Below are 24,595 nucleotides of genomic sequence, written 5' to 3' on the forward strand. Positions count from 1 at the left end.
CTTTAACATCATCAAAGGTACCCATGTTCTCACATTACACATAATGGTAACAAAGAACGAATCAGTTTTCAGTACAGTCCTTCACAGAAGTATGAATTGGAAGAGTCTTGAGGCAGATCCACACTTAAGGTCAGCTGTGCTGATGCAGCATTTCAAGTGAAGTATTAGAGGGGTAGCCATGTTAGTCAGGATCTGCAAAAGCGACAAGGAGTCCTGTAGCACCTTATAGACTAACAGATGTATTGGCGCATAAGCTCTCGTGGGCAAAGACCCATTTCGTCAGATGCAACTGACGAAGTGGGTCTTTGCCCACGAAAGCTTATGCTCCAATACATATGTTAGTCTATAAGGTGCTACAGGACTCCTTGTCATTTTAAGTGAAGACACTCCTATGCAGTAAGGAGAGCTCTTCTCATTGGCATTGTTAATCCACCTCCAGCAGAGAGAGTAGTGCTGACAGGAGAAACTCTCCCTCTAACATAGTTCTGTCTATCCCAGGACTTTGGATGGTATGACAATGTAACTCATTGGTCTGGATTTTTCACACCCTTAAGCGAGGTAGTTATACCTATATGGGTCTATTGAGTATACTGAGTGTAGATCTTCCTGCCTGCCTATCTCCCTGCCTGTGAAGGGAAGGAGATAGATAATTTGTCCCTGCTATACATCTTCTAGAGTTTGCCCAGTCTACTTCATATGTTCCAAGTAATCAGGCTTCCATCACCTTCCCTGACAGCAGGACAGGTGTCTGAAAATTTTTAAAAAAAATAATTTGACTACATCAAATGTGATATCCTCTCTTTAAGCCTTTGCAGATTACATTATAATAAATTGTTGCAATCTCCTCCTATATGCATGGTTCTGCTCATAAGAATAACCATTTTTTAAAATGTTGCCACAGAATTATTTCCATCTTTGGCATAGCTTTCCAACAGTATGAAAATAAAAATGCATATAAAGAATCCCTTGACAACACCATTTAAAAATTGGAGATGAGTAACTTTATGGACTGAGTCTCAGAGGGAGTAGCCATGTCAGTCTGTCTCTGCACAAACAACGACGAGTCCTGTGGCATCCTAAAGACTAACAGATTTATTTGGGCATAAGCTTTTGTAGGTCCACAAAAATTTATGCCCAAATAAATCTGTTAGTCTTTAAGGTACCACAGGACTCCTCGCTGTTTTTATATGGATTTAAGTGATGAAAAAGGACTCAACTATGTTCAACTAAAGCACCCTTTTCCAGACACAAGATCTCTGACCATGCTTGTAATAAATCCAGCTGCTATCCTGTAGCATATTGTACACGTTCTCTTTGCACTGCGATAATAGCTTGCTTAGTTACATAAAATGCACACAGCCAAAAACTAGACATTAACAGTGAAAACACGTAGAGTGTGCTACTGCTCAGAGGGTGGAACACACAGATCTCCTACTTCCAAAGCCTATGCACACTAACAGATTCCCACAGATGTGCACTCAAACACAACTCACTCCCTCAGCCCACTCCATTTGTATGGCTACATGAGTACAAACCACATAGACTCTTGATTTACATAAAATTATCTCACTGCATTTATTTAAGATTTTCTTCTCCAGTTAGTAAAAGAAAGATGTGTCTCTTTTTATACATATATACAAGTTCAATTATAAAAATAGACAGCACATTCAAAGAGAAAAAAGGCTTGGCATTTTTCTGATTCCCTCTAAATATCATATATACATTTGAATAGGAGGGAAAGGGGGAAGTCTTCATGATTTAATTTAAGCAACACCTCCCCCCAGCCCCGATTATCCCCTACAAATCTGTTTAAAAATCAAACTAACTAAACTCAGTTTCGCTATTTTCAGGTGTGCAAATTTGAGGCAGAGCGCACAGGAAGCAATTGCTTCACACTGTGAGATGCCAGGCAAGGGGCTTGGGGATGAAAAAAAAATCTGCTGTCACAGCAGAGCGCTGTAACTCATAACTTGCTTCTCTCTTTCTCAAGGGATGAAAGTGTCCCAGTAGTTTAGCCATATGATTTCAATGTGCGGACAGGAGAACTATTCTCCATCCCCCCACCCCCACCTATGTCTCAGTGCAATACAGACATCACATACAGCCAAGTGAGGGGCTATAGAGAGGCTTGTGCATTTAGAATGGGGAATGAGAAATCTGAGTGAATGAGGACAAAGAGTGACCATGACAGCACTTCTGCTATCTTGAATGGCTTCTATAAGTCTTATTGGGATTGGCAACTAGTGCCTGCACATTGTAATGAACTCCGCCAACCTGCTGTGTGTGACAGTCACTGACAAATGGGAAACACATGCTGGAAGAACAAACTGTGTAGGTGCTTGGAACTGGGGACTTCATTTTTCCCAGGGGTTGACTGGAAGGGCCAATAGCACACTCCTTGTTTCAGTAAAGTTGCTGATTGCGCCCCTTGTGGCATGGCAAGCTGCAGTACCCAAAGGCAACATGAGCAAGTTCTGCTATTGCACAATGAGGAATAGCAATGAATTTCTTCCCCTGACACATCATCATTCCCTCTTCTTGAAACATACACAAGCAGAGCCTGAGGGTTCCTTAAGAGCACAGCATAGCTCAGAATGAGAGATGTTCTTAAGTCCAAGACAGCAAATGCTAACAGATGTGGGCTTTGAAATGTAAACCAGTTACTTGCAGCTTCTTTCTTTCCATGAGCAGGCTTAGCAACACTGCAATGGGGTACTCTGTCCAGCTGTGGTTCCAGCTACTGCCAGATGTTTACAACAGATTCAAAAGCAAAGTGTTGACAAAAGTCCAGACTTTGGAAACTGTGCAATTTCTTTCCCGGGGCCTTGAAAGGTCTTTAGATAATTCTTTATAGAATCTGTAGATTCATCACTGATTCACACAGGAGAAACCTGACTATTCGACACACAGTTTCCCTGGATGGGCACACCCTCAAATGCACTGTCAGGTGCCATGGGTTTTTCTGAATTCATAGACTATTGTACAAATTCAGGTACTAATTTCTTAGAATGAGGACAGAGCTGAACTCCATCTGAAGCTGAAAGAAGAGGAAGGACAGTACACTGGTGAGCCCACAAACACAGAGCTGCAGGACTTCTCTCACAGCATGTTTGTAGGATGTGCCAGTAAATCTTAACTGAAAAACTTATCTGAAACATTCTCAGTTAATCCCACTCCCTAGCTATACTCCTCACAGAATCTGCAAAAGTAATTTTTTTGGATACACAATCAAAGTGCTCACATAAACCTTCCATCCCCATTGTGCTGTGATTTTCTTTTCACACACGTGTAGGATGGCAACAGGCATTTATCTGCATGTCTTCTGCAGGCAGGGTGGGCTACTCTGAAAGCCAATACGGTTAAGGTAAGCTCCAGGGCTGAGATATACTACCGCCCCCCTGAGGTGTGGGCTCCTTTGCTTTGTTTCCGAACTGGGGTTTCTGGCATCATAGTGCTAGTTACATTTAAGCTTTTTGAGGTCCCAGAAACACTGCTGCCTTTGCTCAAGGGGGAACTCAAAGGAGAAGAGGCGCTTGAAGGTCCAAAGTCTGCAAGTCCCGCAGGCCGAATAATCGATGTCTGGAGAGGGCTGTTTGCAGACATACCTAGCAACAGGAGGGGGAAAAAATATTCCACATGAACAAACCATTCACACACTGGTTTGTCAGCAACACACAAAATTTAACTTTTATGACTTGTGCTGACGCTATATGCATATATTAAGAAACCCTTAATTTGTACTCTTTAATCCAACTTGCTTTCACTGACCACTCTGTGCTTATGAGTTGTCTGAGCCTGTTGATGAATGGAAGGGAAAGAGGTCTAAGAGGGAGCCCCGGCCTATCTGGTATGCAGCACTCCACCAGGTGTGACTCACTGTTGCACCAACTAACTTCAGTGGGACCATATCAATTTAAACAGCTGAAGTTCTGGCTCTACAGTTATAGCTACAGGGCTTCCACATGACCGCTTCAAAGAACAGCAACAGTCTCGTGTCAGCGGTAAGCAGCACTGCCCAGTCTAACTGAAGAAAATCCCGTCTCCTCAGAGAGAAAGAATGTGTGAATGAAGAAATGCACAAAGTGCTATGTCATCCAAGTGCAAGTAAGGTTTCTATCTATAATACATAAGAGCATAAAACCTAGACAGCAGTCAGAGGTAATGCTCCCAATTTCTTACATCCCCTGTACTGTGGTGGGACTGTACATCACAATGTTATGGCATCATATTACATGCCACTTGGTAGACCTATATGCCTGAATGACAATGAGAAAGAACACAAGACTCTAGTGAAACTTTACACATTCCTATTCCTTGACAGACCATCTTAACAGCTGTATAGTTTAGATTGCTCTATGTCGCAGTCTCCCTTACCTTTAGACACATTGTACCCATATGCTGCATATGCGGCTGCAGAAGCCGCTGCCGCCCCTGCTTTGGCCCCTGCCATTGCAGCTGCACTTCCTGCTGTTGACTTCCGGCTTCGGCCTTTTCCTGTGCTTTTTGATCCACTGCCTGAACCTTTCGGGCGACCTCGGCTTCTACTTGAATTACCTCTCCCTGTGACAGGTGTATCTTGGACAGAAATTCCTTCAGCAAGAAAGGAGGAGATAAAAATATTAGCTGTTGTAATACACAGGGTGACTCATGAGCTAAATACAAATTCACACATACCTGACATCTATATCAGCCCGCAAGTAACTATACCATCAATTCCCAAGAAAACAAAAATAAACAAGTATTTTTTCTTTCATTTCCTCTCATTAGTCACACCTCACTAACTCCAAGTGGCTGTCATAACTGTGAGCCTTGTTCCCAAATCCAGGGGAGAACTCTCCTTTAATCTCTCAGGATGAGAAAACTCTTATTAGGAGAAAGATAGCAAATGGAAGAGCCAGAAACCCATCAAAAACTAGAGCTATAATTATTTTGGAATCTAGAATTATGGTAGCTGATGTCATGCAATTACAGTTCACTCAATCATGCAATAGAAAGGTAGGCAATACAGAACTTGTCCCCAGGCTCCAAAGTGAGTTCAGGGAAAAGCTTAGACATGTAACTGAATGGTCCTCTAGAGGATTCTGCTTCTTTACACAGCTAATAATAGCAGTGAGTTTTGCGCGCACGCGCGCACCCCCCCCCCCCCCCCCACAAAAAGGGGAATGGGCCTATGCAACACAGGAGCAAATTGAATTAAATATCCTGGGAATGGTAAAGTATGATGGGTGACTGAGTACATCGGTAGATGATACTACAGTAAACTTCCGATAATTCAGCACCTTTAGGATCCAGGGGGTGCTGGATTATCAGATATGCTGGACTATCAGAAGGGGGGGGCTATGAGGGGTCTGGGGTGGGGATGCCACCCCAGACCCCTCATAGCCCCCCCTTCCGATAGTCTGTCTCTGCCCCAGGCGTCCCTGATTCAGCTGCTGCTGGTCAGTTTCAGCAGCGGCTGAATCGAGGACGCCTGCAGCAGAGCAGCTGGAGTGCTGCTGGGTTGGTCCGGTAGCGCCGACCCTCGGCACGGCGAGACCAACCCGGCAGCACCCCAGCTGCTCTTGGGGATGCCTGGGGCAGAGCAGCTGAGGTGCTGCTGGGTTGGTCCCGCAGCGCCGCTCCTCGGCACTACTGGACCAACCTGGCAGCCCCCCAGCTGTTCTGCCCCAGGTGTCCCCAAGTCAGCCGCTGCTGATACTGATCAGCGGCCGACTCCAGGAAGCCCGAGACAGAGCTGCTCTGCCCCGGGCTTCCTGGAGTCAGCCGCTGGTCAGTTTCAGCAGCGGCTGAATCAGGACATCTGGGGCCGAGCAGCTGGGGGGCTGCCGGGTTGGTCCCACAGTGCAGAGGTGCGGTGCTGCAGGGACCAACCTGGCAGCGCCCCAGCTGCTCTGTCCCAGGCGTACCCAAGTCAGCTACTGCTGAAACTGATCAGGGGCTGATTTCAGGAAGCCAGGGCAGAGCAGCTCTGCCTCGGTCTTCCTGGAGTCAGCCGCTGATCAGTATCACAGCAGCAGCTGAATCGGGGACAGCTGGGGTGCTGCCAGGTTGGTCCCGCAGCCCCGAGGGGCAGCGCTACAGGACCTACCCGGCGGCACTCCAGCTGCTCTGCCCCCGGCTTCCCCCTATTCAGCCGCTGGTCAGTTTTAGCAGCGGCTGAATCGGGGAAGCTGGGGGCAAAGCAGCTCCAATGGTCCAGCTGCCCGGAGCACGTCCGGGTTCCTGATGGTGCTGGATCATCAGGAGTGCCGGACCATCGGATGCTGGACCATCGGAGTTTTACTGTAGTTGCCAAAGCTGAAAAAAATTAGTCGATAAGGGTGCCTCCACCTTTGAAGTGTAGCAACAGCTTCAAGGCTGTTGCTACACTTCAAAGGCAAAAGCACTGTGGGGAGCACGGACCAGCGGGGGACTCAAGCGGTCCCCTGCTGGCCCTGTGCTCTGCACAGCATTTCAAAGCGGCAGTGCCACGTGGAGCATGGGGTCAGCCGGGGAGTCCTCAGCTGACCCCGGGCTCTATGCAGCACTGCCACTTTGAAACGTCACATGCAGCCCAAGGCCAGTTAGGGATCCCGGGCTGCACCCGGCATTTCAAAGCGGCAGTGCCAAATGGAGCCAAGGGTCAGCTGTGCCCCCACTGAGCCTGGGCTCCATGCGGCACTGCTGCTTTCAAGCACCCCCTCCTCTTCTCCCCGCCTTGCTGCCTCTTTCTGACAAAAGCAGCAAAGGGACGGGGGGAAGCAACTAGACGACTAGCCTGTTGACTATCCGATAAGCAAACGAGTCAACTATTCCTTCACAACTCTAGGAAGCAGTGCGGGCTGAGAGGCTCCGTGCCAGCAGCCAGGATGTCCTTCAACCAGCGTTGCTTCCCGCGGCTCAGGAAGCAGTGTAGGCTGAGGGGCTTGCTGAGAGGCTCCGTGCCGGCAACCAGCAAGTCCCTCAGTCTGCGCTGCTCCCCGAGCCACAGTAAGCAATGCAGGTTGCAGGACATATTGGCTGAGAGAGTCTCTGCACGGACCCCCTACAGCACAGCCGTAGATTCCCACGGGTCCACAGATCACAGGTTGGGAACCACTGAGATAGACCATGGAGATATAAAGTCCAGACTTGACTACTCATAAGTATTCAGTTAAGTGAAAAGTACTGACCATTCATGGTATCTGAGACTGAACCAGTGACAGAAGCAGGAGAGTTTGTGGCCCTCGACTGTGGTGCTGAAGAGGCTGGGTCATCCACAATCACCAGCATGTCACTGCTACTTTCATCAGGAGGAATAGACCCCATATGCAATTCACTGCTGATGGAGATCTAGGCAGCACAGAGACAAAACTCACCAGCTTGTTTACAGCAAGAATCAAAGCATATTAAGAACTTCAGGAAAGGACTAGATTAAAGGACATTTTACTCATAGGCAATTAAATGGCAGCTAGCCCAGGCTTGCTCTCAATACACGACGACAGCAAACATGATATATAGCCTGGCTCACCATACCATGTCATCTACTTACAATGCAAAATTAAATTCTCTCTCCAGCTTGTGTTTAGTTTTCAAATCTGGACTAAAATATATGATGCTTTTAAAAACAAGAGATTCAGAGATTTGGCAGAGATTCAAAGAGAACCCTTATTTCCTCTTCATTCAACCTGGTTGATTCCCATGCAGATTACCCTCAAGAGAGCACCCATTTCTGGAGGAGAAAAGTTGAGAATCCTGTTCTCTGTGCTGCCACTACTGCTAATCAAAACCTTTACTAATGAGTGAAGGATCTTAACTCAACCTGGCATAGAAATAATATGTATTTAGTACTACAGGTTGTATCTCCTGGGTCCAACACCCTTGCAAACTGACAGGGCGAGGGTGTCAGACCCAGGTGATACAACCTGTAGTACTAAATCCTGGATGAGGGATTTTTCTGGACCAGGGGAGGTTATTTCTGGCACTCCTGCTGCTGGCCCCACCCTCTGCCCTGCCACCCCACCGGTGCCAGGCTCGCCATGCAGCCTAGTTGAGCTGCACACTGGCACCTGTCCCCTTTCCCCCAGCCCAACTGGGTAGCATGCTGGGCTCCAGCAGGACAATGGATGTTGGTGGACCAGAGTTATGGTTTATAGAGGTGCAACCTGTACAGAAGAACATGACTCTTTAAAACATGAAGAAAGACAAGATCTGTGGTATGAAATAGGTCTGTTTAAATGAGAGAACATAAGAATTGAGGACCAGAAACACATGAGGGAGAAGGAAGAGCTACAGGAGAGAGTTGGGAGGGATGATTACACAAAGAAACTGAGCTTTTAGGAGGTTTTTGAAGGAAGAGAGGGAGGTTGCTTGGTTCACAATAAAAGAGACTGTTCCAGGCATGGGAAGTGGAGATTAAAAAAAAGTCACAAATGTGAAGATAACATCAAGGAAAGAGAAAGAAGGAAACAAGCTGGAATGCAGGCAGGAGTGGAGCTATGCAGAGTGTGAAGGTTAAGAAGAAAGACTTGATACAGAAAGAGACAGGAAGTCAGTGAGAGAGACAGTGATGAGGTTTGATGAGATCATCAGAGCAGCAGAAGGGAAGATTATTTTAGCTTCTACATTTTAGAAAGACTGGTTTGAGCTCTATGGGTCAATAGTAGGTTAACACATCTCAGGTTCCCTAAGGGTGTGTCTAGACTACAGGGTTTTGTCGACAAAAGTGGACTTTTGTCAACAAAACTAAACCTGCGTCTACACTACCGCTGAGTTCTGTCGACATAACGTCGACAGAACTCAGCAGTTTTGTCGACGCTGGTAAACCTCATTTTACGAGGAATAATGCCTTTTGTCGACAGAGTTCTGTCAATAGAAGGCATTATTGCATCTAAACTGTCCTTTGCGTCCACACTGTTATGTCAACAAAGCAGCTTGCTTTGTCGACAGAACTGAATGTAGTCTAGACGCTCTTTGTCGACAGAAGCTTTGTCGACAGTATCTGTCGACAAAACCCTGTAGTCTAGACGTACCCTAATAGTAAAAGGATTTCCACTGCTAGCGAGCAGAAAGCAAGAATCCTAAAGACCATGATATTAAGGTACCATGGGAGACAGTTTAAAAATAGTCTTACCTCGCTGAAGGGACTGGGCATGGCAGAGTCTACACTAATGAACGAATCATCCCCATCAGCAGAGAGGTTGGAATTATCAGCAGAGGGAACAAATGGAATCACCAGATTCACGCCTTCTTTCCTTCTCTTGCCATCCAATTCATCTTCCTTTTTCTTCTGCAGATAAGCAAAACAAACCAGTAAAACAGGGACTGAAAACATATTAAGGAAGAAGAAATGGAACATGTAACCTGGGAAGCCATTCATCCAATGCAGTATAACAAGATAAAGACACCGTATAACACTTACCATTAAGGTATTTTGTTTTTTTGGGAGAACATGGAAACAGGAGCTCCAACATTAGATCAAGTAAGTGTTTTTAAATGGGTAGAAAGAGGTATCAGCATTTCTGCTACTGAAGAGTTAGAGGATTTTGATTTCAAATTTTTTTTTAAAGTGAGCATGAAATGCTTTCTTTTAATCTGATTATTCAAATTCCATTATTTTAAATTTAGACTATGCAAATTTGTTAGCCAGAAAACGAAATTCTGATTTTACACCTCTGTCACACCTCTCATTGAGCCATTTAGATACTGATATTTTACTGAAATTGGATCTTGAATTTATGTTCCATTTTTACACTCAGAATAAAAAACTGATGAGAACTTCGGGCTTATGAAGTATGAAAACAAAAATATGCCATTTAGTTCTTTAAACAAGAGGGCTCCAAATTGCTCTGTGGACCACTGATGGCTGAGAGAGCTGTATAGATGCACAGCTCTTCCCTATATTAATTTTCTATGTAAGCAATTATTGTAGTTACCACAGGTCTGATTCATAATAGGAATGGACGACTAGGATGCCCCATAAGACCATCTTTGTATTAAAAACTTGATCCTTACTATGTAATACTGTCAGAACTGCTGCTTCAAGCCTCTCAGACTCTTCCCCACCACAATCAAAGTACCTTTTCAGCATACTTTTCCCTCTTCCGTTTACGCTCTTTCACACGATTTGTCTCCTCCTGTTGCCGCTTCTCCTCTTGACGCTGACGCACTGTCAGGAAACAAAGGTAGCAAATGCAAATATAAGAATCACAGTTTCTCAAAGCTATTTCCTATCCTTCCATAAATATTTATCTCACAAAAGACTGGTTCTAGAAAAAGCCCTGGATAAAACCCAGCAACATTACACCAACACTCTGAAAGTCCCTAAAGAGCAAAGCTAGATTCAAACTCCCTGGAATCAGAAAAGTAAAAAGCCTTATCAGGAAATTCTTCTCTCGAGTCGTATCAAAATGTGCATCTATATTGTACATCTAAAAATGCGCTGAAATATAAAGTTCTTATTAGCATTTATTTGGAATGACCTTTATAACTCTGCCAACATTTTTTCATCCATGAATAATGTGATGATCCTAAACATTAAAAAATTTATACAATCGCATATCTCATAGCCATTTCACTCAACAGTGATATGAAACCAGCCTGTATTAAAGATAACTAGTGATACAAAAAAAGCCAGGAAACAGAAGGCGTTATCTACAGTGGATATGTTCGTAGGGATTGAGAGGAAAGATCTCTAAATCAGAAGCACAGGACAGAGGGAGAATGCAGCAACATGCATTGTACATACATTTCTTCTCAAGTTCCTCATCATCCAGCAGAAGGCTGACCACTTCTTTGGGTTTCAAGGTGTCTGGTTTGAAATTGCCACCTGAAATCACCATTCGTTGGATCTAAAAGTAAAGAAAATATAAACAGAAACCATGAACTATTTTATTTTCTCTTTACTAAATACCAACCAAGAAAAGGTTCTAGTTAAGAGGGCGAAAGTCTGGAAAAAAAGCTGTGACTAGTCTATCCTCATAAACCTAGCAGCAAAACTTCAATACAGTAATTAAAACATATTGAACAGATTTAGAATGAAGAATGTTTATTTTTCCTATGCAGTGCTGCCCTCTGTTTCTCTAAAGCAGCACTCGGTAAATTATGAATAACAATTCAGAGAGATATTGCGCTAAGAGAGTTATCAATGGTTCACTGACCAACAGGGTGGATGTATCTAGTTGAGTTCTGCAGGGGTCTGTCCTGGGCTCAATCCTATTCTACATTTTCATTAATGAATTGGAAAATGGAACTGAGACTATGCTTTCATAAAATCTGCAGTTAACACGAAGCTGTGAGGAGGTGCAAGCACTTTGGAATACAGAATTAGAATTCAAAGTAATTTGGAGACCTGGTCTGAAGTTAACAAGATGAAATTTAATAAAGACAAGTGCACAGTACTACACTTAAGGAGGAAAAATCATATGCAGAAATAGAAAATGAGGAATGACTACAGTTACTAGACATTAGTACTGCAGAAAAAGATATGGGGGTTAGAGTAGCACACAAATTTTAAAAAAAACCCAACATTGTGATGCTATTAACAGAAATGTCCTACATAACACATGGGAGGTAATCGTTCTGCTCTAAGTCCTAGAAAAGCTTTTCCTGGCATATTATGTCCCGTTTTGGGTGCCACACTTTAAGGAGGACGTGGACAAGCTGAGGAGGGTCTAAAGAGCAGCAGCAGTACAAGATTTAGAAAACATGGCTTCTGAGCAAAGTTTGAAAACTATTAATGTTGACTCCATAGAAGAAAAGCTATGGGAGGACAATCTTCAAATATGTAAAAGGTTGTTATAAAGAGGATGATGGATCAGTCGTTTTTCATGTCCACTGAAAGTCAGACAAGAAATAAACAACTTAATCTGCAACAAGGGAGCTTTAGGTAGGTTAGGTATAAGGATGGTTAACTGTTTACTGATGGAGGTTGTGGAATCTCTGACACTGGAGGTTTTTAAGAACAAGCCAGACTAACACTTCTCAGGGATGGTGTATGTATAACTGCTCCTGCATCAGGAAGGGAGTGGACAGTCACTAGATGACCTCTTGACATCACTTCCAGCCCTGTTATTCTAACATAATTAATATAATGTTGCACTAATATTAATTAATAATCCCCAGCCTCCCTGTAAGGTAGGGTAAGTATTAGTCTCCCTGCTTTTCAAGTGACTTACAAGGGAGGTTGTGTGTTTAGGTTTTGGGAGGCCTGGGTTCTAATCCCTAGATCTGACAATGATTCAAGGTGTGGACATGACCAAATCCCATTAACCTTGCTGGGTGAATTCAGATGCACAATCATCACTGATGATAATAATTGTGGATGCTATCGTGTAAATCAGGGGCATTTTGTCAACTGTCAAATATGACAGCCACCTCCTGACCCACTTAATATTAGACAGCACTAATCTGCATGCACTGGGTAATGTGGATGCTGGGAATCAATTGCTGCAATACAATGAACCAAAGCAGAGTTGATCAAAGGCTCTATTGTAGTCAAGGTCTAACCCAGAGGAAAGATGATAAAATTCCTGAGCCTGGTCGGCAATATAACTTTCATTACTGCAACCACTAAAATGGTGAATTGTGCAAGTATAGATTTACTCCTTGAAGATGTTGTGAGGTGTAAGGTTTTTAAGCATTTACTGCTTGATTTTGCAAGATGTCGAACACTTTGGGGAACCTCTGTATCTCAAATACACCTTTTTCTGGTTTTCTTCAAAACTTTCTGAAAAAATTCTACACGTATTCAATAAGACAAGACCACACAGCTGAAACTGTAGTCAGACTGGATTTGTTTTATACAATTTAGTGAAGGGTATGCCATGAAGGTTTCATTTAGCCCAGAAAAACTGGGACCTATATGTTAGCATAAGCTTCAGCTTTAAAAAACAAAACAAAACAAATAAACCACCGGGCTCAGACATTTTCAGCAAGAACTGGTTTTCATGATACAGTGGTAAAAACACCTGGGCTCTGTCTACATTACCATATAATATAAGTACTATTTTTTCTCTTTAGCATGAAATACCCATTTGGGTCTCTTTCTGTATCACTAAAGAGCCTATTCTACTTCTCAGAGCAATTCTGCAGTTGAGCTCTCTGCTACCCACTCTACCTCACTCTTTAGTTCCATATGACTTCTTCATTCCTACCTCACTCTTCTCTTTAGCCCTCTGCAAGATGCGTTCTTCAATGGTGCCTTTACAAATCAACCGGTACACAGTGACCTGTTTCGTCTGACCCAGTCTGTGTGCCCGGTCCATAGCCTGCTGGTCCACTGTTGGGTTCCAGTCACTGTCATAGAAAATTACCTGCACAGGAACATCAGAGAAGCACAGAGAAAGTTAAAATGACCAGAACACTACACATTTAAATGTATGTATTGAAAAAAAGACAACAATAGGCACTGGGAAAACTTTATTCTGTTATACTTGTCAACTGCAGACCAAAGTGTACTGAGATTTTAAGTTCAGAAGCCTACTGCTTTTCTGAAACCAAGGGCCACAGTCTAACTTGCTGTCAAATCTAAGCATACACAAACTAAAAAGATTACAAGCATTGGTACAGATACTGAACAGATCAACAATTCTTATGGTCCAATATCCTGTCTCAAATGTAAACAACAGATGCTTCAACAGAAGACACTCTCCCCTGCAATTCACCGACATAATTGTGTAATATCATACTACGGGTAGGTGTAAAGAGAAATGTTTTCCTGAGCTTAGCTGGTGGTGATCTAATGTTCTGAAACATTAGGCTAAGACACCTTTGAAGTTCTTACACTTAGTAATTTATAATTATATTCTTATATTTTTAAGCGTCACCTTTTTTTGGAAACTGAGTATCTTGTAGCAGCAAATTCCATTGTTAATCTCTCTCTATATAAAAAAAGGGTTTCCTGCTGGATCACGCAGTGTGTCACCTGCCTCCTTCTCTCCCTCTCCTTTCCCCAGTGCTTGGCTGCCGTGTGGGGTCTGGGGAGCTGTGAGCCGCCCAGCCCAGTAACCATGCAGCCTTTCCTCTCCCACCTTCCCCAGTGCTCTGGGGAGGGGGGTGGAAGCCAGGAGCCACGTGGCCCCGGAAGCCACGCAGCCACTCCCCTCCCCAGTGCTCCAGGGAAAGGGGGGTAGAAGTCGCGAGCCTCTCCCCTTCCCACACCCCTAGGTTGAGCCAGGAATAAGCCCTCCCCAGAGGCTGGGGGAGGAGGGGAGACGAAGGAGTGGAGCCACATGACCTTCCCCTTCCCTGGTGCTGGGGGGACGACGATGACAAAGGGGAAGAGAGCCCCATAACCTCCCTCACCTGGTGCTGGGAAGGGGAGGGAGCTGCGTGGCCTCCCCTCTCCCCAATACAGGGGGCGGAAGCTGCATGGTTGCCCCCTCCCCCTCCAGTGCTCGGGGGAGAGAGCCCCGCAGCCTCCTCCCTCCCTGGTGCTCTGGGGGGGGGGGGGGGGAGGAAGAGCCATGTGGCCTCCCACACCTTTGGTGGTCTGGGGGGTGGAGCCATGTCATTTCCCCACTCTTTGGTGTGGGTGGCCGGAGCCACGCAACCTTCCTCTTCCCCAGTGCTTTGTGGCGGGAACTGTGTGGCCTCCCTGCTCCCTAGTGCAGGAGAAGGGAAGGGTGTTGACAAGAGTAGCGAGCAGGGGTTGCAGCCTCCTAGTTATATTATAAAAATATAGTTCCTTATATCTGTTTTAAATGTAATGCTGTTAATTTAATAGGTTTTAATTCCACGCATTATTTATTACAGTTTGTCTCAGATACTTATACTTAAATTGTATAATGTCTGTTCATAGACTGAAAGAATAAGTAAAAGATAAACATCAAAATAAGTTTTTAATGTATTTTATTCAAAAAATGTCATATAGCCAGCCAAGTCCCAACTGTTGCGAAGAAGGATCTTGGGCTATGTCTACACAGCAGCGTTATTTCGGAATAACTGACGTTATTCTGAAATGACAAAGAGCGCATCTACACAGCAAGCCATTATTTTGAAATAATGTTGGGCTGGAGGACTTCTTACTCCAACTCCTGTAACTCTCATATCACAAGGAGCAAGGGGAGTCAAAGGAGGAGTGCTCTTCCTTTTACTTCCTGCGGTGTAGACTCTGCCAATAGCCGAATTTAGCTATTTCAACTTAAGCTATGCAATTGACGTAACATAATTCAATTTTTGCTCTGCTGGGTAGATGTACCCTAAATGTGCTCCCTATGTTAATTAATGTGACTGCTATGCTTACTTTTTCTTTATTGTATATTGTTGTATTTTTGTTTACTTATTGCACACTTTTTTATCCTGTTAATCTCAGCTGGTGCTGTATTTTGGCAAGATTCTCAGTTCTAGTGGCTTTTTTTAGATATACTTGGTGGGGAAAATCCCCAGAAAGAATTCCATTTCTTTGATTTATCATGCACCTTTTAGAAGATACTCACTCTATATGCCCTCTCGAACGCCAACATTATGGCTCTTCTTTTCTAGTTTTCTTTTAAGCAGTGTGCACTTACTGAATTCATTTTTATCATCTCAGAAAAACAAGGCCACTGAAACTCAACACATTTTAGGACTTTAAAATTGGTATTAAAGTGATCCAGTAGCAGTTCATAGACAGCTACAGACACAAAATGGAAAGCTGACCCATTACTCTTAAATTGTATTACCAGAATTGTACTCATCTACTGACAGATTCAACAAGTACTTCAGTGTGGTACACAAATAGAAGACGGCTTAGTGGCTGCTCTGCTCATTCTGACTTCAAAATGCTTTCAAAACAGACAGTGCTGTAATAATTTTGCTGAGGTGGGTTACCATATTCCTTTACTGCTGAAGTTTAAATTTAAACTGTCCAGAGGTAAAGAACAATCCATCGTGAAAATGCATTACTGGCATTTAGTAAGCAACCTGTGTCAGTCAGTTACATTCCAGGTTCATCCTTAAAGCAGATTTGAAAAATTCTTGGAGATAGGTGTGAATCCAAGCTCTTACCTAATCAATACTGTATGTCTGAAATGGTCTACAAATGATTCCTTTGACTCTCATATATGCAACAAAGTGCAGTATTGTTTCCCAGATATGAATGGAATCAATAAGATAATGCAGTTAAGTGATAAGAATAGCGGTATAAAAAAAGAAGCATGGCTGAGACAGCTCAGAATTTCACAAAGACAAGACTATCAATTTTGCTATAGAACAGAGAAAAAGAGAGAGAGAGAGAGAGAGAGAGAGAGAGAGAGAGAGAGAGAGAGAGAGAGAGAGAGAGAGAGAGAAGCTTAAGAGAAAAAGCTGTTTGGAATATGTGAAAACAGGATAAAGCAAGGAACAGATACAACTGAAATGAACCAAAATAACAGCAAGCTAATCCACCTTCTACAGACATAGGTCGTGAGAGCTGGTATTATCACCTACCGTATCTGCAGCTGTGAGGTTAATGCCCAATCCTCCTGCTCTTGTGCTTAACAGGAACACAAAGATATCATTCCTGAAGGCAAGAAGAAATTACAAAAAATCTGTTTAGTTTAGTTCAGGAAAGGGGAAGGCTATATAGGAAGGATGAGTTCACCTAAACCAAAATGGAACCAGATTGCTACCATTATTAAAAAGGCCATGGAGAAGTTTTTAAAATAAGGACAGGAGGAAAGCTGACATGTGTGAAGGAGCACATGGAACAGACTGAAACATCTCCTAAGGGTGGATCTATTAATGGAGATTCCCTAAGTCCTAGTAAGGAAGAGAGAATGGGTAAAATCAGATGAGAAACAGTCAAACGAAAAATGAGTCCCATTCTATCACATCTTGTAATGGTACACAGCTAAAAAGTTTTAAAGTCTAAAAAGGAAGATGGGTGAACTAGAGTGTCTTGTATTGAATGAGGCTATTGATATAATAGGGATCACAGAAACTTTGTGGAATGAAAATAAAGTAATACCAGCATACAAAATATACCAGAAGGACAGAACAGGTTATGCTAGTGGGGGAGTGGCACTATATATGAAAGAAAGAATAGAATCAAAAGAAATAAAAATCGTAAATGAATCAAACTGTACCACAGAACCTCTATGGATAGTAATTCCATGCTCTAATACAGTGGTCTCCAACCTTTTTACACCCAAGATCACTTTTTAAATGACAGACCAAGCCAAGATCTACTGCCCCGCCCCTTCCTTGAAGCCCCGCCCCTTCCTTGAAGCCCCGCCCTCTCTATTCTCCTCCTCTCCATCACTTGCTATCCCCAATCCTTATACTGCTGCTTATTTTTTTATTATTATTATTATTCTGTAGGAAGAGATTTTTCCAACATTTGGCCTGTCTACACTGGACCAAATGTCAGGAAAAAAACCCCCTTCTTTTGGAAGCCACCTTATTCCTTGTGGAAAGAGGAATATAGGGGTGACCAAAAGAGCCTGTTTGCTCTTCCACTAAAAAAGCGGAAGAACAAATGCAACCCTGGATGCAGAAGAGTTTTTCTGGGATATCTCCAGAATCCTGAAAAACTCCTGCAGTCTAGCTGGACCCTTGCTGTGTTGAGACAGGATGTGTAGGGGAAGGGGTGAGAGGTGCAAGCTCTGGGAGGAAATCTGGATGCAGGAGGAGGTGGAGAAGGGGACACTGGCTCGGGGAGGGGGCTCCAGGCTGGGCAGTGTTGGGATACTAAGCAAGGCCACAGGCTTGAGGATGTGAGGGTGCAGGAATTTGGGTTGGGGTATGTGAGGGGCTGAGGGCATGAGGTTCCAGTGTTTGCTAGGCTCAGATCTAGGGTCTAGGGAAGGGGGAGTGCAGGAATGGTTGTGGCCAGATGGGGGCTTGGCCCCAATTGGGGGTTTGTTGGCCAGGCTTCATTTTTAAATAAAATACTATGTTAAACACAAAACGTTTCTGCATTGTCTTTATTTATGAGAATGGCAGGGAACCTGCCTTGAGTCAGGTGTCACTGACCCATAGAAAAGTCATTTGGGAGCAGGGGACACAGTACTGGGGAGGAGTGCTAGTGGGTTCTGGAGCATGGAACAGGGTGCCAGTGGGGGCAGGGTGTCAGGACAGGTTTCTGCAGCAGGGGAAGGGTGCTGGGGGGGGGGGGGCAGGTTTCTGCAGGGGGACAGGTTTCTGTAGTAGGAGACAGGGTGCCAGAAGGAACTGGTTTCTGCAGGGGAGGCAGGGTGCCGGGGGACAAGTTTCTGCAGGGGGGGGCAGGTTTCTACAGCGGGGTCGGGGGGCAAGGGAGAGGGAACAGGGGGCCAGGAGGGAGGCGGACAAGTTTGGAGCAGAGGAGAGGGAACAAGGTTGGGGGCAGGGAGTTCCCTACACCAGCCACGGAGGGAAGCCTCCGACCCGTGCTCCCTCTGGACTGACTGCAGGGCAGCCGGGCTGGAGGGAAGAGAAGCAGCTGCCTGGCCAGCTGGCCATGGTGCTCAGCCAGGGTGCCACCAAGCTCCACGTGGGCAGGCGCAGAGGGGAAGCCGCCCAATCAGCTGGAGCGCGGTTCAGCCTCCTCTGGGCTGAACGCCACAGCCAGCAGGCCAGGCAGCTTCTCCTTTGCGCCAGCCCATGTGGAGCATGGTGGCACCCTGGCTGAACGCCATGGCCAGCTGGCCGGGCAGCTGCTTCTCTTCCCTCCAGCCCGGCTGCCCTGAGCTCAGCCCAGGGAGGCTGCGCCTAGCTCCAGCTGTGAAAGCCACAGTCAGCTGGCTGGGGTGTTTCAGCCCTCCTGACCTCCCAGCTCCCACCATTCCTCACAGCTACTCACCTGTGTTGTTGCTCAGTGAGTAGCTGCTCCTCAAATGAGAAAATCTAATGTAAATATACTGTGCAGGTGTGCAGTTCAGAGAGGGCTCAAGAGCTACTCTTAGAGCCCCTGAGATCTACCGGTAGCTCATGATCTACTGGTTGGTGACCACGGCTCTAATAAGAACAGTTAGTAGTAAAGATATATTACAGACCAGCTGGACAGGATGGTGATACTGACAGTGAAATGCTCAGGTCAATTAGAAAGACTATTAAAATAAAAAACTCAATGGGGGTTTTCAACTAACTCACATTGACCGGATACATGTCACCTCAGGATGAGAAGCAGAGATAGTTTCTTGACACCTTAAATGACTACTTTTTGGAGTAGCTAGTTTTAGAATTCACGAAAGGCAATTGTTGATTTAGTCCTAAGTGGAACACAGGATCTGGTCCAAGACCTGAATATAGCTGACTGCTTGGTAATAGTGACCATAATATAATTAAATATAATATTCCTGGGGTGGAGAAAACACTACAGCAGTCCAATATTATAGCATTTAGTTTTAGAAAGGGGGACAACACAATAATGACAAAGTTGGTCAACAAAAATTAAAAAGGCACACAAGTTGCATGGAGACTTTTTAAAGATACTATAATAGAGGCTCAGCTAAACGCATAATCTAAATGAAGGAAAAAAAACATAGTAAAAGAACCAAAAAAGTGCCACTGTAGCTAAACAACAAAGTAAAAAAGAAGCAATGAAAGGCAAAAAGTGGAAGTTAAATTCTAGTCAGGAAAATAGAAAGGCGCATAAACTCTAGCAAATTAAGTGTAAAAATGTACAGTAAAACTCCAATAGTCCGGCATCCAATAATCCGGCACCAAAATGGCAAGAGCCTAGTGAGTGATCTTTGGCAAAAAATGAGTCACAAGGTAACAGCGACAGCAGCTGAACTGAGCAAAAAGAATAAAAAAGCCTTAAAAAAACTAAAACATTACAGTATACTGTATACAGTATGTACAATAAAAAGGGTTAAGAACACTTTATATACAGTATATATATATATATAACCAGTTTATACTATCTCCTGATAGTCCGGCATATTTGATAATCCAGCACCACCTAGGTCCCATAAATTCCAGATTATCGGAAGTCTACTGTAATTAGGAAGGCCACAAAAGAATTTGAAGAACAGCTAGCCAAAGACTTAAAAAGTAATAGCAATTTTTTTCTAAGTACATCAGAAGCAGGAAGCTTGCTAAACAACCAGTTTGGCAAGTGGACAATTGAAATCATAAAGAAGCACTCAAGAATGATAAGATAGTTTATTAGGTGATGAGCTTTCATGGGTCGAAATCTCATCACCTAATAAACCATCTTGTTAGTCTTTAAAGTGCTACATAGTCCTGTCTTTTGTTTCAGCGAGACCAGACTAACACGGCTACATCTCCATTACTATTCAAGAATGATAAGGCCATTGCAAAGAAACTAAATTAATCCTCTGTATCAATCTTCATGGTTGAGAACATGAGGGAGATTCCCAAACTTGAGCCATTCTTTTTAGATGACAAATCTAAAGAACTGTTCCAGATTGTGGTGTCTTCACAGGCAGCTTTGAACAAATAGATTAACTAAGCAATAGTAAGTCATCAGGACCACAAGGAACTCAATGTGAAATTGCAGAATTATTAATTCTGATTTGCAGTCTATCTTTTAGATCAGCTTCTGTACCAAATGACTGAAGAACAGCAATGTTTTTTAATTTGGGGGTATGCATTTAAGTTGAGCCTCTATTATAGTGACTTTAAAAAGTTTCTATGCAGCTTGCAGGGAATTCACTTTTGTCACTGTGCCTTTTTAATTTCTGTTAACTAATTTCCTCATAGCAATTTTCAAAAAAAGGCTTGATCCAGAGCTAATCCTAGCAACTGCAGGCCAGTAAATCTAACTTCAGGACTGGGCAAACTGGTTGAAATTTTAATAAAGAACAGAATTATCAAACACATAGATGGGCATAATTTGATGGAGAAGGGTCAACATGATTTTTGTAAAGGAAAATCATGCCTCACCACTCTACTAGAATTCTTTGAGGGGGTCAATAAGTATGTAGACAAGTGGGATCCAGTGGATATACTGTAGTTAGATTTCCAGAAACCTTTGACAAGATCCCTCACCAAAGGCTGCATAAGCAAAATAAGCTGTCATGGGCTAAGAGGGAAGATCCTCTCATGGATTGGTAACTGGTTAAAAGACAGGAAACAAAGGGTAGGAATAAACAGTCATTTTTTCAGAAGAGAGAGAGAGGCCCCTAGCTATGTCCCCCAGGGGTCTGAATTGGGACCAATCCTATTCAATATACTCATAAATGATCTGGAGAAAGGAGTAATCAGTGAGGTGGCAAAACTTACACATGATACAAAAATGACTGGAGCATGAAACGGCTGCCATATGAGGAAAGATTAATAAGACTGGGAATTTTCATCTTAAAATAAGAGAAGACTAGGGGGGAATATGATAGAGGTCTATAAAATCATGACTGGTGTGGAAAAAGTATACTAGGTAAAGTTATTTACTTGTTCCTATAACACAAGAATTATGGGTCACCAAATAAAATTATTAGGCAGCAGGTTTAAAATAAAACGAAGGATGTTTTTCTTCACACGCACAGTCAATTCATGAAACTCCCTGCCAGAGGATGTTGTAAAGACCAGGATTTTAACAGGATTCAAAAAAGAACTAAATAAATTAACGGAGGACAGGTCCATCAATTACTATTAGTCAGGATGAGCAAAGATGGTGTTTCTTGCCCCTGTGTCAGAAGCTGGGAATGAGCAAGAGGGGATGGATCATCTGATGATTGTCAGTTCTGTTCATTCCCTTTGGGGCACCTGGTATTGGCTACTTTTGGAAGACAGGATACTGGGCTAGATGGACCTTTGGTCTGATCGAGGATGGCCATTATCTTATGTAAAATGGTTCAAGACAGTTAAGTCCATAGCAGACTGTGAAGAGCTTCAAAAGAAGCTCACAAAACTGGGGGACTGGGCAACAAAATAGCAGATGAAATTCAATGTTGATAAATGCAAAATAATGCACACTGGAAATCAATCCCAACCATACATATAAAACAATAGTTCTCAAACATTGTCCCGTGGCCCACCTGGCTCAACGCAAACATTTCCGCAGACCACCAGCAAAATGGAAACTCACCATTAATTATATAATTATGCCCAAGACGTTTTTCTAGTGCTGTAACTAGGAAAAACGGTTTAATTTAACCAGTAAGAAAGGAAATATTAATTGATATTATTAAACAAATTAACAGATTAAGCGCTTTAACTTTCTCATGTCAGTTTACCCAACTTCATTTTAAATAAAGTGAAATATTAATTTATGTCCAACACAAAAGGTTTCAACATTGTCTTTATTTGTGGCATGGGTGGGGAACCTTTTTTAGGTCTGGGGCCACTAACTCACAGAAAATCAGTTGGGGACCACACAAATGAGAAGCAAAAAAAAAAAAACCCCTCCAAAAAACCCAAGTCCGCTCTGATGTGGCCTCCAATTGAGACACTTCACTCCCTTGGCACTCCAGTTCAATGGAGGCAGAGGGGATAGGGAGGATTGAGGTTCAGGCCTTCCCATAGGACAGATTAACTCTTCTGAGGTTCTGGGGTTAGATTTTGTGGGCCTCCTCCCCAGGCTCTGGGTTGGGGCCAAAATGAGGGGTTCAGTGTGTGGGACAGGGCTGCCAGTGAGTGGGATGAGGGTGCAGGATCTGGGCAGGAGGTGGGGTGCACGTGTGAGGTCTGGGTGGGAGGTAGGGTGCAGGAGCAGACAGAGTAGGATGTCTGGCCAGGAGGGAGGGTGCAGTAGCAGGGTGGTGGTAGGGTGTCTGGCCAATGGGCAGGGTGCAGGAGTGGGCTGAGGGTGTGGGGTCTCAGTGGGGTGTGTGTGTGTGTGGGGTGGTGGGGCGCAGGATCTGGTCATGAGGGGAAGAGGGAGCACTTACCTACCTTCGTGCCTCCCACCACGCCCAGGTACTGCATAAAACAGCCTCCCTCTGTGCCCATTTGCCAGAATCTGGACAATGGGAGCAGAGGGGAAAGCCTCCAGGGAATGCGTCTGTGTGCTGCTGATCCCCCAGCCGAGAAGGGAGAGGGGAGCAGCAGCATGCAGAGCCGCTTCTTCCCCACAAGCTGGATCACACAGTGAGGCTTGGGGCTTTCTCCCCTCCTCAAGCAAGAAGCCAGCGCTGGTGTTCCTCATGCGTAGGGAGGACGGAGGCGCAAAGTTGGAGCACCAGCTCTGGCTCCCCACTACAGGGGAGCTATGGGGTGGGGGAGATTTGAGCTTGAGCCACGGACCACCTGCAAGGTGTCTGCAGACCATTAGTAGTCATGGACCCCACTTTGAGAACCACTGATCTACAGCAATTGGTATCTAAATTAGCTGTTACCAATCAAAAGAGATCTGGGAATCACTGTGAATGGTTCTCTGAATATATCCGCTCGATGTGCAGCAGCAGTCAAAAAAGAAAACAATGTTGAGAATCATTAAGAAAGGAATACATAAGAAACAGAAAATGATTAGGGGAATATATATGAGGAGAGATTAATAAACACTGGGACTTTTCAATTTGGAAAAAAAAGATGACTAAGTGGAGATGACAGACACTATAATATGACTGGTGTGGGGAAAGTAAATAAGAAAGTGTGATTAACTCCTCATAACACTAGAACTGGGGGGAGGGGAGAAGGTCACCTAATAAACTTAACAGGCAGCAGGTTTAAAACAAACAAAAGGAAATATTTTTCCAACAGTGTACAACCTGTGGAACTCCCTGCCAGAGAATGTTGTGAAGGTCAGGATTTTAACAGGATTCAAAAAAGAGCTGGATAAATTCATGAAGGATAGGTCCATTCATGGCTATTTGCCAGGATGGGTAGGGATGGTGTCCCTAACCTCTATTTGTCAGGGCTGGGAATGGGCAAAAGCGGATGGATCACCTGATGATTGCCTGTTCTGTTCATTCCCTCTGAGGCAGCTGGCACTGGCCACTATGGGAAAACAGGAGACTGGGCTAGATGGACCTTTGGTCTGACCCACTATGGCTATGATGTTCTTATGATGATGTATTATTACAAACACTACACTCTATAACAAACTAAAAGAGAACCCCCCAAGAGGTAAAGCCCAGATTTTTAAAGGTATGCAGGCACTTAGGCTTCCACTGGACAGTTTGAAAAAAAGGGGTGACTGGAGAGGGAGAGAAAGAAGGGGAGTTGAAATACAGCTCAGTGCTGCTTAAAGACACCTGTGACTGCAACTATCCACACAACTGTATGTTCTTTTAAAAGCATAGTAGAGGCGTCCTATATACTTGATTACAACATAGGAAGTGTTTATGTGGGTGACATTACACATTCACTCTTTGAGGAGATGATTCCTGATCTTTAATTTCACAAACACTTTCATAAAGCCAACTATAAATCTAAGATTAGGATGTCAAGTGGGGAATGAACAGAAGTCAATGAACTCAAACAAAAGATCCTGTCTTAATATATATATATATATATATATTGGTAACTAACAAAGGAAGAGGAATTCAGAAAATAGTAAATAGATACAACATTGTTCCTAAATAGAATGTTTTCTTTTGGGACCCAATAATTTAAAAAAATAAAAGCAACAATATGATTTTTCAGTAGTCTTGGCTTATACTGTTATAGCAGCATGACAGAAAAAGGCAAGATTTAGTCACCTGAGCATAAGTCTAAGATCTCAGAATTAGGGATGTTAAATTGTGGTTAATTGACTAGTGGAGTAGTCTTTGGAATTTCCATCGACTATTCGACTAGTTGATAAGCACTTCTACATTCCTCCTTTGAAATGTACCGGAGCCCCATTGGG

At 43.8% G+C, this 24,595-nt stretch overlaps 1 protein-coding gene across 2 annotated transcripts in view; it reads right to left on the reverse strand.

The window, feature by feature from the left end:
• Positions 1-406: 406 nt before the first annotated feature.
• INO80 (INO80 complex ATPase subunit) overlaps positions 407-24,595 on the reverse strand; it is a 148,684-nt gene continuing 124,495 nt past the window's right edge. Inside the window, exons 25-32 of one of the 2 annotated variants that reach the window (XM_075927123.2) lie at positions 16,366-16,438; positions 13,113-13,271; positions 10,706-10,808; positions 10,038-10,126; positions 9,092-9,247; positions 7,152-7,311; positions 4,375-4,590; positions 407-3,605 (exon numbers count right to left, since the gene is read on the reverse strand). In XM_075927123.2, coding sequence (XP_075783238.1) covers positions 3,388-3,605; positions 4,375-4,590; positions 7,152-7,311; positions 9,092-9,247; positions 10,038-10,126; positions 10,706-10,808; positions 13,113-13,271; positions 16,366-16,438 — 1,174 coding nt within the window. In that variant the 3' untranslated portion in view covers positions 407-3,387. The remainder of the gene's footprint in view (positions 3,606-4,374; positions 4,591-7,151; positions 7,312-9,091; positions 9,248-10,037; positions 10,127-10,705; positions 10,809-13,112; positions 13,272-16,365; positions 16,439-24,595) is intronic. The other variant, XM_075927122.2, reaches the window with a different exon arrangement.

Source organism: Pelodiscus sinensis, chromosome 5 (genome assembly GCF_052426305.1).
Source record: "Pelodiscus sinensis isolate ZL-2025 chromosome 5, ASM5242630v1, whole genome shotgun sequence".
NCBI classification, from domain to species: Eukaryota; Metazoa; Chordata; order Testudines; family Trionychidae; genus Pelodiscus; species Pelodiscus sinensis.